The sequence below is a fragment of the Pocillopora damicornis genome, chromosome 2, assembly GCF_964200805.1.
Source record: "Pocillopora damicornis chromosome 2, jaPocDami1.2, whole genome shotgun sequence".
NCBI classification, from domain to species: domain Eukaryota; kingdom Metazoa; phylum Cnidaria; class Anthozoa; order Scleractinia; family Pocilloporidae; genus Pocillopora; species Pocillopora damicornis.
In genome coordinates, this window is record NC_142671.1 from 36,189,189 (window position 1) to 36,204,410 (window position 15,222).

At 37.7% G+C, this 15,222-nt stretch overlaps 1 protein-coding gene and 2 long non-coding RNA genes across 13 annotated transcripts in view; 2 read left to right on the forward strand and 1 right to left on the reverse strand.

Moving 5' to 3' along the window:
* LOC113685447 (prominin-1-A) overlaps positions 1–7,459 on the forward strand; it is a 33,709-nt gene extending 26,250 nt beyond the window's left edge. For 4 of the 11 annotated variants that reach the window (XM_089196268.1, XM_089196266.1, XM_089196267.1 and 1 more), the window contains 7 exons: positions 99–167; positions 524–613; positions 879–1,000; positions 1,280–1,333; positions 2,337–2,369; positions 3,485–3,529; positions 5,750–7,459. In XM_089196268.1, coding sequence (XP_089052394.1) covers positions 99–167; positions 524–613; positions 879–1,000; positions 1,280–1,333; positions 2,337–2,369; positions 3,485–3,524 — 408 coding nt within the window. In that variant the 3' untranslated portion in view covers positions 3,525–3,529; positions 5,750–7,459. Of the gene's footprint in view, positions 1–98; positions 168–523; positions 614–878; positions 1,001–1,279; positions 1,334–2,336; positions 2,370–3,484; positions 3,530–4,838; positions 4,883–5,749 lie in introns of all 11 variants that reach the window. The other 7 variants (XM_089196274.1, XM_089196272.1, XM_089196273.1 and 4 more) reach the window with 3 other exon arrangements.
* A 1,803-nt stretch (positions 7,460–9,262) lies between these two features.
* On the forward strand, positions 9,263–14,465 carry LOC113685484 (uncharacterized). Its single transcript, XR_003447568.2, has 2 exons — positions 9,263–9,502; positions 14,199–14,465. It is a non-coding gene; the product is annotated as an uncharacterized LOC113685484 (long non-coding RNA).
* On the reverse strand, positions 12,225–14,632 carry LOC113685485 (uncharacterized). The gene is made up of 2 exons (XR_003447569.2): positions 14,162–14,632; positions 12,225–13,206 (listed from the first exon to the last, which is right to left on the reverse strand). It is a non-coding gene; the product is annotated as an uncharacterized LOC113685485 (long non-coding RNA).
* Between the last annotated feature and the right edge of the window lie 590 nt (positions 14,633–15,222).

Sequence of the window (15,222 nt, forward strand, 5' to 3'; positions counted from 1 at the left end):
TAAAAAAGAAAGATTATCAAGAATTAAAGTGTTGATCAATTTTCTGCATGCGTTTGCCATTGTTAATCTTAATGTTGGTTGCGTTTGTTTTGGTGTAGATTGTACAGAACTTCACTGATCGAGTGTTAGGTTGGGGATTTCAGTTCACAGATCACATTAAAGACCTTGTAAGTAATGGACATATTAGAAATTTAGACTTGTGTGGAGCTGTTTGATTCCTGAAACAGATGAAGAACAAGCTTCAGTGTATAATTGAAACCTTAAAGTGATTCTTGAAATTAGTCAGCGTGATTATACATGTATTTTGTTTGTGTTTATAAGAACATTTTACTGTTGATTGTCCATGGCTACATCTAGTTCTCCTTAGCTGCACATTTTTTTCGCAGGGAATGTATGTATTTACCTTTATGATAGTACAGTCAGTCAAAATATTCTCTCTTGTGTGCTATGTAAGGTTTTACTGAGGGGATTTTTTTGGTTTATGTTTCAAGTAATATATATTTTTTTGCTTTCAATCACTTAGCTAGACAATAGTTTGGCTAAATGTCAACCTGTGGCTAACATTTACGATGCAACTATTGTTATAATCTGCAAGCAAGCCCTGTACCCATTTGTAAGTCACATCTTACTGATCTTTGATTCATGTTAATCTTAAGCATTTGTACATATTTTATTATTGATGTGATAGTTAGCAACAAAACACTACAGTTATTATTAACTATTATTGGAGGAAATTTGATTGACAGGCCAACTGACAGACCGACCAACTGTAATGATTGATTTTCATTATTAATTCATTAAAGAATAGATGATTTATGATGAATAAATTGTTATCGGAACACAAGTATAATTTCTTTCTTTTTGTTTGTTTGTTTCAGAATGGTTTCTGGTTCTCCATTGGATATTGCCTGTTCTTTTTCATCCCTGCAATAATTTTCTGTGTTAAACTTGCTAAACATTATCGCCGGATGGATTACGAGAATGAATTTGATCAGGATGTGTAAGTAACTTACTGCTATAACTTAACGTTCTGCAATTTATGAAATACAAATTTGGTTACTTATGGTCAAATCTGAAAGTGATGTGGAGTCCTTTTTTGTTTTGTTTTTCACTTGAATGGATCTCTTAACAACAAAAAGAGGCTAGTGTCATGTTTAAAAGCGTACTTGTTTGTTATTCTTAGAAAAAGATTGTTAGATCAGTCGTTATTTCCGCACCAATTTCCAACTACTGGAAACTTGCGGGCAGTACTTTGACTATTGTTGTGTTGTCTGTTTAGGGAAGCGTTCGAAATGGGACATCATTATCCATCAGCCCCACCTCAGTACCCTTCGTAAGTATAGTTAATTTGTGTACAGTGCTTTCGATAACACCTGGCACCCGGCGGGTATTCTGTTGTGAATCGCCGGGTATACTCTGCCATGTCCAGGTCAAATTTACAGAACAAAAAGGTAAATAAATAACGTAGAAAATAACAGCCAATTTAGTACTGGAGTAATCACCCCAGTTATTTTTTTAATTTTATAGTCTTTGTTTGTTAGATTCATTCTTTCATTGTTAGATTCATACTTTCTCTGCTTGTTTCGCGTGTATTATAAAAGTTAATCACGCTCGAAGTAGAAGTACACATCGTCTGTTACCTAAATAGTTTTCAAACAAATTTGTGCTGAACTTAAATCATTAAATACGTTTAGATAAATAAAACAACAGCAGCTCTTCTCAGCTGCTGGTTGGAAAACAAACTTGAAAATCAAAATTAGTTAAAACAGCTCGCTTGTTGATAGCTTTATAAATAAGGTTTGAGTAAAAAACGATCGATATTGTCTTATCATACCGTAAACCAAATTTCCAGGAAAAATAAGATTTTGAATTTACGAAAACATACTGACTAAAATTCAGTAACCAGTAACCAGTAACTACATGTCCTTTTAGAGGAGTTTTTGTGTGAAACTCAGGCAGCAGGTTTGTAAGTCAGCAAATGGAAGATTTTGAGTAGAAATAAACAATCAGTTAAACATTTGTTACAAAGGAGTAAACTAATATTAAATGATCAATTACCAAAGTTCGCCACAGAAAACTCTGTTTGAAGCAATTTTACTCCAGTGGAACTAATGGGCGAACGAGATCGAAATTGTTTTTCGTATTATCTTCTGGCGGGTGCTTTACCGAGGTAGCCACTAACTTCAAATCTTATTGAAAGCACTGCACTGTGTATTTTGAATTTTGATGTTATTGTTGTTTTCCAGTCAATAAAAGAGAAGTTATTCTTGTATTTTTTTGGGTTTGAACTTTTAATACTATCACTGAATGACCGGTAATGTTGTTTGTTACTGTAGGGGCGGCGAAAAGAAACCATGGGCTAACCCGAAGTAAGTGATGGAAATATTACTAATTGCTCTAATATTTAAACATTGTCAAACCTGTGCGGAGTGACTTGGGAACGTCATACTCGCTTTCATTCATTGACTCATTAAGTCCTCCATTTTCTCTATTTATGTATCTAGATTTTTTTTCACTTGTTGAAATGTTTTTGCTCTCAAATCACTTGTTAACTTTCATCTATTCGTGGTTTTTTTATGTTAGCTTATTGTTGTTTTTAGTTTCCATTTATTTGGTCTGCCTGACCAAACTAACAACATTTAACATGCATTGACTTAAGTTTAAATCGACTTATTGATAGGGTTACTTTGATGACATTTAAATGGGATTTTGCTCTAAAAGTGGTTTTTCTTATATCTTAACTTCGGATAAATTTGCTGCTGCTAACCATTTGAAGGTGAAGGGTGCAGAGTTAAATCAGGGAGAACATAAGTAGTCTCTTGAAACCACTGTAAACATTGATTGAAAGCTAAACTTTAAAGCTAACAAGTAATTTTAACGGGGGCTTGGTTTTTCTAAACATAAACCAGTAACTTTTAAAGGAGAATGGTTGGTGTTGGGTAACGCGTGAGAGCTTCACTCTGCTTCAAAACAATCATTTCTGTGCCATTCTGTGATACATGCATGAAGAGGTGGCCCAAATTTAAGGTGGCTGTGAGAGGAGTTGCTTGAAGGTTGGGTTATTTGATTAACTCGAATGTCGACGTCTGAGCAAGGTAAAGCCGTAGCCTTAGTCTTGGAGAGTCTTTGCAGTCGTTACTAGGGAAGCCAATGCCCTCCTTACCACAAACACGTGCTTTTCAAAGCGCAAAATCTTTTGCTAGCAACTTTCCTAGTAACAATTTTTCCTTCTGCAATCTTGAAGCAGACCGTGGGAAAACCACAAATCAATAGGTATTCGATTAATTCTGCTGGGTATCGTCGAGCAATGTCTCCCAGTCAGTGGGATTGGCAAAGATTGGAGAGAGAGTGAGATATTGATACCTTACTGTGGTAGGAGTGGCATTGACTCATCGTAAAAATGGCTGCGTGCGAGCTAACACCCACTGCGTTAATGGTTTTCTGTGTTGTGTGATTTAACTCTGTGTGGTGATTCCTCTGCCAGAAATGCTGTCTATCCCCAGGCTCCACCAAGCAGATACTAGCTCGGGTTTGTAAACTTATAAATGTTTCTGCGCCTAAAGCACCAAGTGCTGCTTTGTTTGGCGACAGAAAGAGCTCAGTGAAGAAATATGGGTGTCCAGTGTTACGAGACCGAGTGTTTCTCATCGTACACCTGCTTGTTAATTACTGCAAAACTCTTGTTCCGTTTGGGTTACTGAACTTATCTTGTTACCTACCCCTACCCCGACAAACGCAGCTCCTTGCAATGTCCTCTCTGATGGACTGTTAATTGCCCGTGAAAATTGCAAGCGGTGTTGAACTGGAGACGCCCGGAGAACTCTGAAAGTTCAGGCTCGGCAGCGCTTGTTGCTTTGGTATGTTAGCTTTAAATAAACTTCAATGCAGATGAAAAGTTTTAATTCTTCCTGCTCTAACTCTTCCAGCTTTGATGAAATGTACTGAAGTTTTCCTAAAAATTTTATGTGATAACGTAGACTTGCGAATAATTTGTTTGATCAAACAGACAAATTGGTTTATCGCAAATAGTATTCATAATTCTAGAAACCTAAATAAACTATTGAAAACATTTTTATGTTCGCATCTAAAATCTTCAATTCTTGCGCGCAGAAATTTCTGTCACTATGATTTAAACTGGAATATTCAAGTTCTGTTTATTATTGCGTCTAATGTTTGGTACTTGATATACGCCTCCTAAATATACGACTTAAACTAGTTCCATAACATTTTCGTTTTTCCTAACCAGTCAGCCTTAAATTAATTCAATGTTCACCATAGGAATCGCTACATTTGAATATAAATACTATCAAATATTTTCCCAATTAGCGCTAAGAGAGCTATTGGTGTTTGAGAAATTTTGAAAGTGCTAACCAAAACTTTAAAAAAATCATTCTTAGAGTCAATTGTGTCTTAATTGTTGGTTCAAGGAAAGTTAGTTTACAGGCAACGAAACATATGACTAGCAGGGTCAGTAATTGCATCGAACCACAGCCGTTTTTAGTTTTAGGTTGAGAAAGAAAGATTAAGAATGTCTATCTTTTCTTCCTTGTCTCCGTGGAACGTGATAATCACAGAGGAAGTCAGACATAGCAACAGTAGAACTTGAATTTTTATTCGCCGTCGAGCTGTGGCGGGTAACATCGACCGCTATTTTTGCTAAATTTATTGTGTTTGAAACGATAAACAAGGCCGTTTTCGTCACCATCGAGCTTGATTCATAGCATATGATGTTCATGCATTTATTCTCTAGTGGATAGATGGAAACTCGAGAGGAAAGATCCAGTTCATTTTGACGGACTTTTTCAACAACCAACTCTAACTTGTGTTTTTGATTTTAGCATGGTTCTTCCGAGGTGACGTGGATTGAATTCAAGTAAATTCTGTAAGAATTCTGTCGATTTTTCCTCTGTGACCGATATCATCAAAGCTATGCATTACTTGTCATGTTTAAAAAGCTTACCTGGCAGTTATTTTTTCAGTTTGTCTCCTGCTACAGCGACAAACTTCGACTCCTGAAGCGTGGTATTTTCTAATATTCGCAAAGTAGTAACCGTGGCTCCCACGATGTCCCGCAAATTTGACGGCCTTGAGGTCTGGTGCATTGTTTTTTGCGCCAAATTAATTTTCGTGTTCCTTTGCTGCTTCTTCTTCCCCTTCTCGCAATAGCGTTTCATTGAAATCTTAAAAAAAAATTGGTACACTGGTTTTGTCTGCTCCAGTGTACTGTTTTACCCAATTTTCCTCCAGTACAGGAGCATTCTCATAAAACTTGCATCACTGACCTTGGCAACCGCGTTTTCCCGCCAAATTCGACGCCGTCTCGTCGGGGTTTTCGCGCCAAATTCAGTTTACGTTCCTTCTACTTCTCGCTTTTCTCTCAAACGGAGTTTTCGTCAATATGTCTGACTTCCGTTAAACAACGCTTGGTTTGCACACTCCATGTTGCCGTGTGTCTGTTTATTAGTAATACTAAGAGATGACCTCAAAATGTGGTTGAAACAAAAAAGTAGCCGAGTGTGCCACTGATGTTTTTACCCTATTTTGACGACTTCTGCGATCTTTTACGACGAAACAGGCAGATGGCAACATGGAATATGTTTTTTTTTTATATATCATCAAAAATGAAAAGCAAAATGTCGTTAATGGTGACGTCATTTATGCGTCTTTTCTCTAATAGATCATAGGTAAGAACCAATCAAAATCCGGCTACACAGCTTATCATATAATTGTGTCTTTTTTTTTTTCTTAGTGGTTATGTGAACGGGACTAATCGCTATTGAAAAACTTCAACAACAAAAACAAAGTTCCAGTGGAAATCAACGTGTAGAGTAAAATTTATATTTACCAACGGGATATTTACGGATTGCAGATAAGCCAACTAATAGATTCTGACTTATCTGTTTGTAGACAATGAAATTAGTTTGTATTTGAAGTAAACATAGGTAACTCAGAATTTTCTTCACTACAGTTCATAGGATTGTGATTTAGCTTCCAAGCCATTTGCTTGCAGATAGATAGGTGGCAAAGCACGAACGACGTAACAAAAAGTTTTGGGAAGTGGGCGGGAAAGAAGACAGGAGCCCATTTAGAATATCCAGTCGTATTTTCCTGATTTTCATTTTCCTTCATTTTTTGTGCGTGTAGGGGGGGGGGAGAATGGGGGGGAGGGGAGGTGCTATACGTTTAGTACGCTGTCCCTATGAAGTTACTGTTATTTAACCTTAATATGTCAACAAACAAATCAAACTAGTATGTGCTATTTCTTCTTATGGGTCAAAATTATACGGAGACGACCTTGAACTTTTTGTTATGGTCATGTTACATATGTATCAATTGGCCAAAATTAGTATAGCCCCCTGTGAGGTTAAAAAAGAAACTTGTTTCAAATATTAAACCTTTCGTGTGACAAGTAATCGTATATCATTAGACGGTTTGAAAAAATTTTGAAAACCAAAATGTAAGCAGAAATATTGGCTAAGTAAGGGAACTTTAAACAGAACATTGCGTACGGCTTTGCGTGAAATGTAACTTTGGGACGGTGGAAAGATTGTGTGACGGAGAAAGAGGTGATAAACAACGTTTTTCCAGGGAAATAACTTTCGTATCGGACCGAAAAGGTTACTGGTTGTAGACTTCACGCAGGATGTGAAGATAGAGGAAATGAAAAATATATATATTGTTGACTTCCGGGGTAATATAGGTCTTATTATACTTTGTATACTGAGTGAAAAATATTGTTTAAAAACTGGTTGTTACGTTGTATTAGAATTCGGTACCAATAGAAAGAAAGAAAGAAAGATCTTCGGATCAATGTCAGTATCTTAAACAACTGCGCACCTACCCCTCCCATAATTAACCCTTACCTGTCATCAGGTGACTGTTGTTGAATCAGGGGAGGGGTAGATGCGCAGTTTCTCAGATACTGACATTGATCCGAGATTCTCATGATTAAAGTTGTTTAAAGAGCATGTGAAAAGACAATGAACTTTAAAGAGTTTTTGTGGATCTCGGAATTACTCTCTTGTAACGTGATCTTTCTTTTCTTGCTTGGAACAAAAGTTTGTAAATAGATCAGGTTAGCTTTTTAGACGGTTAACCGTATTCCTTATTTCATAAAGCACCATTGACCCGAAGTGGTTTTATTTATAATGAAAAGCATTATACTGTGTAATGGGTAATTCTTATTGTTTCTCACGAGTTTGAAATGCACCAGACAAGCTCTGTAGAACGGGCAATTCTTTAGGAAGTGATCCCCACGTCAGAACTGAAAGGAACCACACAGTTGCCTTCAAAATATAGGATGGTTGCTTTAAATATGAGATGAAGCTTGCATTAGAAACCCAGAGTTAACAAGTAATTTCTGGTGGTCTTAAGTCACAAGTATGCTTGTAATATTTTCACGATGTTGTGATGGGATTTTTTTTTAGTACAATTTGCTATTAAAGTACCTTTTGTAACATTTTGTGTTTCTTTTTCTGTTTTGTTTATTTTATTTTTTATTTGTTTGTGCCTGGGTTTGTTTTGTGAAAGGTGATGGTTTTAAGTGCAAAGGTCTGTTGTCTGTAATGGCTTTTGTCGTGCCTTACAGGGTTACCCAATCTACCGAAGCAAGGAAGCTCACTCACCTGATTTATCTCGCCCCCTCTTCCTTCCCCCCGAGACTTCGCGATTGTCGTGCGAATATTTGGTTGAAATTTTCAAATAAGTAGGTGTACAGTTAGCTTGGCCGGTAAGCTGTCAAATGAACCCACTTGTAGAGAACGATTAACCCTTTCTTTTTTTTTTTTTTTTTTTTTTTTTCTTTTTTTTTGGGGGGGGGGGGGGTTAGTTTGTTGCGTTTGCTTGTTTGGTCTGTTACTCTTTCTCCATTTAGCATTCAACTGGCATTTCTGAAAAGTCTTCCCAGAGTCGAGTGAAGAGTTGTCTGTCAGTCGAGTATTATAACTCAACTAAAAGGGGTAAGTTTCAAAAGAAATTGTGGTGCTGTGTCGGTGTGAGAGAGTATAGCAAGGTAATTTGGTAATATCAACTGAGTTAGTAATACCGAGGGGCTAACGAAGGGCGAACGCTCGAAACTTCAGGTTTGAAACTCTTCACGGTAGCTAATTTACGTTATCAACTCAGTTGATAATATCAAATTACCCTATTATAACTCTAGTTGATTGGCCAGTTGTGCCTTGATGTCATAAACATCGTCAACAATCCTTCTGGTGATTACTCTCAACCGAACAGTGAGATATTTTCTCTACGGCGTACCCCCCCCCCCCCCCCCCGCCTCTCCCGCTTATGTGAAATTTGCACTGTTTACATAAGTTACTTCAGTGAAGGTCGTGCACAAAGCAAGTCAATGACGTTTTTTATTTAACTTAATAGTTTTATGGGCGAAGCAAATCCAAAAATGAGATTATTAAACTTCATGTATTATTGATGAGCGTCTATTTCTTTTATCATTATGATTAATTTCGACGTTGAGCCTTTGTCAAAAAGCCAAGCTAGGCCATCGCCATTGTTCACTTGGGATCTAAACGTGTAAGAGACCAAATGCTTAACCATTATGAGCGCATTTTTTGAAAGATCAGAGGAAACCGAGATGAATTTCATTTGCGTGGCCAAAGCCGTGTGTCTTTGTCACAACGAGACAACTGAAGCACCTAACGACCACTTTGACCAATGATCCGTGATAAGTAAACAATTCACCAGCTCGATAAAATGATTGTAACTAGAGTCAATCAAACTGAATTGTGTTAAACCATGATGCAGCAAAATCTTGGTGACTTAATCGACACGTTTATCCGTTAATACCCTTTTTGTAATGCAAAATAATGATTGGTCTTTCATCTGATCCAAGCCATCACAAATACTGTACCATGCGTGCACATAAAGGAGTAAATTGACTAAGACTTTGCCTGGTTTCAAAACCTCTTAAGAAATATTTATCACTCTATGTTGCAATTAAAAATTTGTAGTTTTAAGCTGCTTTTGAAGGCGGACGAGGAAATATTTGGTTAGTAAACTTAATTACTTTTGAGATTTATTAGTTTTGTGCATCCAAAATTGTATAACGCCTTATTCCAATTGTTCACGCGAGTGAGTCAATACATGTTATTAGCACTGGAGACAAAGCTGGGTAGTCTCGTTCCTCTCTCCCGTTCAGAGCCAGCCTCGGAAATTAGATTTGGGTAAATAAAATGAATGGGATTAATTAGATAGGCAGGGTCAAGACGAATTTAGAGTTTCTTCAATTTTCTCACGATCAAATCAGACACAGACGAATAATGTAAACAACTAACAAACAAAGGGCAAGCGGAAAATATACACTTGTAACGCGTAACACTTCCACTTGGATCTGCTGTACTAGTGGAATCAGACACGGAAAGTACAACCGCTATTACACTGGCAAGCGTTTTTTGGGACAAGGTTTTGTTTCCACAAGTTTTCTCTGCTGTGCAGCCTGATGGAGGTAGAGTTCTTTGGAGGTGGCCAAGGGTACTTTAAAAAACTGGTGGGTTCTTGAAAACTCTTCATCCAATCTCATAATCTCGTCAACTTTTACGCTTTACGATGGTCTCAAAATCAAGTAATGATTAACTTATTTCGGTCTAGAAGTCTGGCATTTTTTTCAAAGTTTCCAAAGTCTCGGGGTTGCTCTCAATGTGGGGCCGTTTGGTCCGGGCCAAAAGATAACAAGATTAGCTTGGAATTATCCATTGTTGTCAACGACGGAAGAGTGTGCGAGTCCTTTATCAAGAGAGTGGGGGCACATGCAAGACAATGAGTAATATCACGATTTGAACAAGGATTCGAGAAACTAGAATTTAGAATTTAGTAACGATCCCAGATTTGCACACAGGGATCCCAGCCTCTCGGTGGAACTCTGATTGGCTACATTTGACTTTTTCTGCACGAGTTTTGCTGTCGTTTTTGAATGAGAAAGATAGTAAATTTTGAGCAAGGTAATGGAATGAAAAAATATGTTATTGATCTTGTCATGAACGTGGGAAAAAAGAAAAATCTGATTCCCCATGAACCTCGGATCTACGCTCTGTCTACCACTGAGCAACAGAGAACCCTTCTGAGAAAAAGGCTAAATTTCTTCAGGAGGAAATTTGCAAGCACTAAACTTGTAGTTAACAGGAGATAACGTTTGAATTCTCGCAAAAGTGACGTGGCGCCAAAATTTTGCTCAAATTCACGGGTGATACGGAGGATAAAACGCTCCCTAATTTGTGCCACTCTCTCTCTCTGTCTCTTGCAAGAATTGGAACTTTTCGGATTCATTCGGAAAGGTTCCGATCATTTCGGAGACTACCGACGTTCACCAGCTTACAAATAAAAGTTATTAAATTCTTTTATCCTTCTCAGCGGTAGCCCAAGTACATAAAAAGTATGCGATTGTTTTTATCTGTGGATCACTGATACGGAATTTTTAACTTGCTATACTCATTAAAAACCGCTTGATTCACTATTTTGCGTTGAGGAATCCATCGGTTCATCTGTTATCGGCGTGTCACTCACAAATAGGACATATTTATGAAAGGGACACTTCAATGAGTACTACTCGATTCTCAAAATTTGAAATATTGCTCAAATGCACGTCGTGATGCAAAGTTCTACATTTGCAATTGTAATCAGTTGAATACTGAATTGATTTTTGAAAGCGGATGAATCAACTTGGGGGATATCGCTTTAAATCTCTATCTAAAATATAATCAACTCTCGTGCTGTGCATTTTTGACCATTGTGGTATATTTTTAAATCTATCACACTGTGCAAAGGGCACAACTCTACGTAAAGCTTGTTGTCAGTTGACGTACGGGAGTCGCGTCAGGGATGAAAAACAGTCAATTTAACACACTTTTTTAAACCTAGTTGCTGTTTACACAATTCCTGATGGTAACGTGTTGTCGGGGGCCCAATTTACAGGGCTGCTAGTTAATTAGGAAACAGCTGGAAGCTTAGTAATGAAAACAACAGAGTCTACAGCAGGTGGAACTGCCCTCGGGACGTGAGGCTAACGCTAAAAGATTTTTAATTGAAAGAACTTCTAAAGCTGGGTGGGTCGTGTTTACATACAAACACGTGCTAGTGATTATGGATGCTGTTAAAGTGTAGCTTTTGAGTCATAGACAAATTAGTTTTTCTCCATCCAGTGCTGTGTGAAGAGTTTTTCCAAGAATACGGGAAATTCTAAGAAAGAGAAACGAAGTGACCTTACACCGACGCTGAAAACATTAAGCGACCTTTCAATTTATTTTTTCTGCTGACGTCAAATAAAACTTATGAACTTTAAAAAAATCTATCACTGTATAAAAAAAAAATTCTCGACTATTATAGATCGCATGGTTTACAACATTGCTTCTTTTGGTCTTAGAATGAGTTAAATGTCCCAAAATTCTAGCATTTGTGCGAGAAAAATTAGAAATTTGCCCCCGTTCGTCGAAAAAATGGTAAGAGTAGTGCCGTTTAGTATTCAGTTGCGAAATTAAATTTAAAAGCATCGGAAGAAAAATGATAAAATTTTACTTTTTAGCGAGTTTTGGGCAGGACTGAAGGTTCATCATTTTCAAGCTGCACGAGGTGTTCCCGCGTCTTTGTGTCGAGGTTATTCGATACGGTGCCGAACGTGTTTCGAGCAAGACCACATGGAACAGCTGTCTAACACGTGCTGAACACATGGCGTTCTAAGTTTCATTGTCGTGGAAACTTAACGTGGAGTAAATAAATACATTTTAGTGTCTGGTCCACTTGTTTCATTGTTGATTTAAAGCATCGCTTTGTTAAAATGTTGAAAAGAAAGTTTTTTTCGTGCTTTCATTGCTAATCCTGTAAAAATATAACTGGCTCGAGTGGACAACTAATTAAATAATACTCGAATTCGGAGAAATTGTGCATTCTTGGCCTCTGTAATTCTGAGTATTTTGATCTGCATTCGTTTAGTACAGTGGTAGAATTTTTTTTCCAGCCAAATGTCACACGGTGCTGCTGCTAGGAATTGTGGATTCGCCAACATCCGCGTGTGGCCTGTGCATCCGAACTTTTCCCGCGCTTACTTTTGGCGGGAAGTTGTTATGCGGGTGAACTGTTGACACGGAAAATATAAAAAAAACACTCTTTCGTTAATTAAGATTCTTGAGGTTTTGAAATATTAGAAGCAATATCCCAATATCTTAGTCTTAAATGCAGATAATTCCTAACATGTTTACTTCTTAAACCGGACACAGATAGGAAGTAAATGTCTTTTTTACTTAAGTCTACTGAACACAATTCTTTAGGATCTAAGACACATTCTTGCAAATTACAATACTGGCTTTGCATAAGTACCTTGAGAAAACGGATCTAAAAATTCCTAAACAGGAATAAAACTTAGTTGCCCGCAAGGGCCCGCGATAAGAATGGAATTCTTTGCATTTTATTACAATTATGAAAACACTGTAAGAAGTTACAATTATCATGCTATATATTTGAAACATTTCAAGATTTTGACCTCAGGTAGGATACCACACACGAACTGGCAAATTCTTAATTCATTTTCCCGTAAATTTGTGGGCTTTCTAGGTCTTTAAAGAAGGGGTGTGTTTCTCATTACAGTGCTACACTCGGGTCATCTTTCTACGACGCCGACTCTTTGATGTGCTTTTTAAAAATAATTTGTTTTACAAAAGATTTAAGTGCCCTTAGCAAAGTTCAGGGCTACGCTTGACATGTTCCAATTGTCCAGCAATGTAAATAATACAGTTTTCGATAAACAGTGAAAAAAATAATATTTTTTTAACTTGAACTAACTCTCGGCCCCTTTCCAATATGCACCGTACATAAGGAATAACAACTTTTGTTGTGGTTTTCCGAGTGCCATTGTTACAATGATGGTAGAGTGAAGACATTTCTTATCTTCGAAGGAACCCAAAGTATGCCCCTCAAGAATTGTCCTAAAATGAATGGAATGGAAACGCTTTCAGATTACTCAATCATTGTCACCAGAACGAATTGGATGTTTTACTGTCTTTCAATTTCATTTGAGAGACAATTGCCAAATTCTTTAACTTAAAAAAAAAAAAAAGAACCATCGCAATAAAATTTCTTAAGCCGAACTCTCAATCCTGAAAGCATCAAAAGCTCGAGCGTGACTAAATGAAGAGTACGCCACACATTTTGCCGTGATGTAACACAACGCCGCTCTGTTTGTGTAACGCAACGCATTCGTGCTCACTGAAAGACAAAAAAATAATCACAAGTTACCGGTATGATATGGGTTTACTTCCTTTACTTTAGGGTTTATGTATCGTAGGAGCCACCCACAATAACGTGTAACGCACATGAATGGTGTACCTTTCAAAAATAGTGTCTTCCCTTTTCATCTCGTGTTAGGAAATAAACGGTTCGAAAATTTACTACAAAGTAGCTGAATATAATTCAAGCCGCTCGACCGCTCAATCTTTTTTTTTTCTATGGCTCTCATGCTGCTAGTTTATCGGTGTTGTTTGTTCAATTGCAAGTCAGCGAGAATAAAAACCTCAACATACAAGGCGCAAGCCGCAAAGAGGTGCCACGATCTTTTATCACTGCCAATATTGCTCTAGCGGCGAACTCAATGCGTTTGTCAGACTCCGTTTACCGATGCTTCCCTTGAGGCTACAGACGAAACATGGAATAAATTGAAATGGTTAATTCCATCGACCAGCCAAGTATGTAATGAATATATTAACCTCGGCTCCCTCTTTTCCCAAGCCAGCATTTTTTCACATGACTCATACAACACTAATGTTCGAAATGGCAACAACGTGATGAATTCGCCCACATAGAATGGTGCCATAGGGAAATCTTAACACCCTTGCCCTTGTGACTATCAAACTTTTGACTAACTGGTCACGATTTTGACAAAGTCCAGCAATAAAAAGGCGGGAGGGGGAGGGGGAGGGGTTGGCAAGGACGATTTACAGACCTCTCGAACATTGAGCCTTACAGACTCACATTGCCTCACGATTTCCCCTAAAATAATTGTTTATCAGGAGATACTTGAAATTTTATGAGTTCCCCTTCGAACGCCTTTTCCGAATGCCCTTGCTGTCAAAGTACAATCCTGTAATAACCTCTGTATTGTGCCAGTTTAAATAGTGTTGTTTTTCTTGGAGCAAAAATAGTTTGTTTTGAGAAGAACGATTACCTGGTATTGGCTTTGAAAAAAAACGTTTTTCTTTCAGTGGAAAGGAATGCCTTGTATCGATGTCCCCATGAAACCGCGAGAAGCAAATTGGATCTTCAGTGTTGCAATCAGCAGAACTCTACGGGGGCATCTTTTTTTTCGTGATCGGAAGTGTCACTGCTGGGGTTGAGGCGAGGAATGCGTGATGCTTGGCACGTGATGAAATCGACCACAGTCGCAAGGGCGACGAAAATAGGGCAGATAACGAATGCCAACATACATGGATTCACCGCAATAACACTATTAAATTAGCCAAATACCATCATGTTCTGTCAACAATGAAATAGATCCATCGTCGTAACAGGCGTAATAAAAATTGCATCGTTCAGTTTTAAACGTGGTTTTCACCGCACTGCACTGACAAAACGACCTTTAGATCGGAAACATGTCTCACGTGAAAGTGACTCACAACAAGGAGCAACTGTAATCTGCAACTAGAGCTAGCCTGGGCGTTTTATTTACAAGTTTATGCCAATGAGGACATAAGCTGTGAATAATGAAATCATAGTTGCATAACCCTTAACCTCCTGGCTATGGGAGAAAGTTTCAATTCGTCTACGCAATAAATTTCAGCCCAAAATTCCTATATTTTTTATTGCGATTATCTTTTAAAGACACACACACACACACACAAAACAGTTTTATTGAGCACGATAGCATCATGGCAACATTTAGTCTGTCGACAAATCATCACAAATTAAGTGCCAATAAAAAATTGTGTTCGTTTCACAACGGTTCGTTTCATAACATCGATCGTTCAAAGTTCGACTTGCACTTAGTTATTTTTTTTACAATTGTGTCGCTTGCATCATACTTACACCGCAGTTATTTCTATTCGACTCGAAATTATTATTGATAAAATTTGGCAAAACGGCGAATCTAAAATTTGCATTTTCAGGCGTTTAACCACTGATTAATTAACGCAAACTTCGAAATAAGATTGTTGAGAAATGTTCAAAACACTACCACATTTTGGCCCTTTCCTGCCTCTACAAAATATTTAGGAGCGCCGATTCATCTCG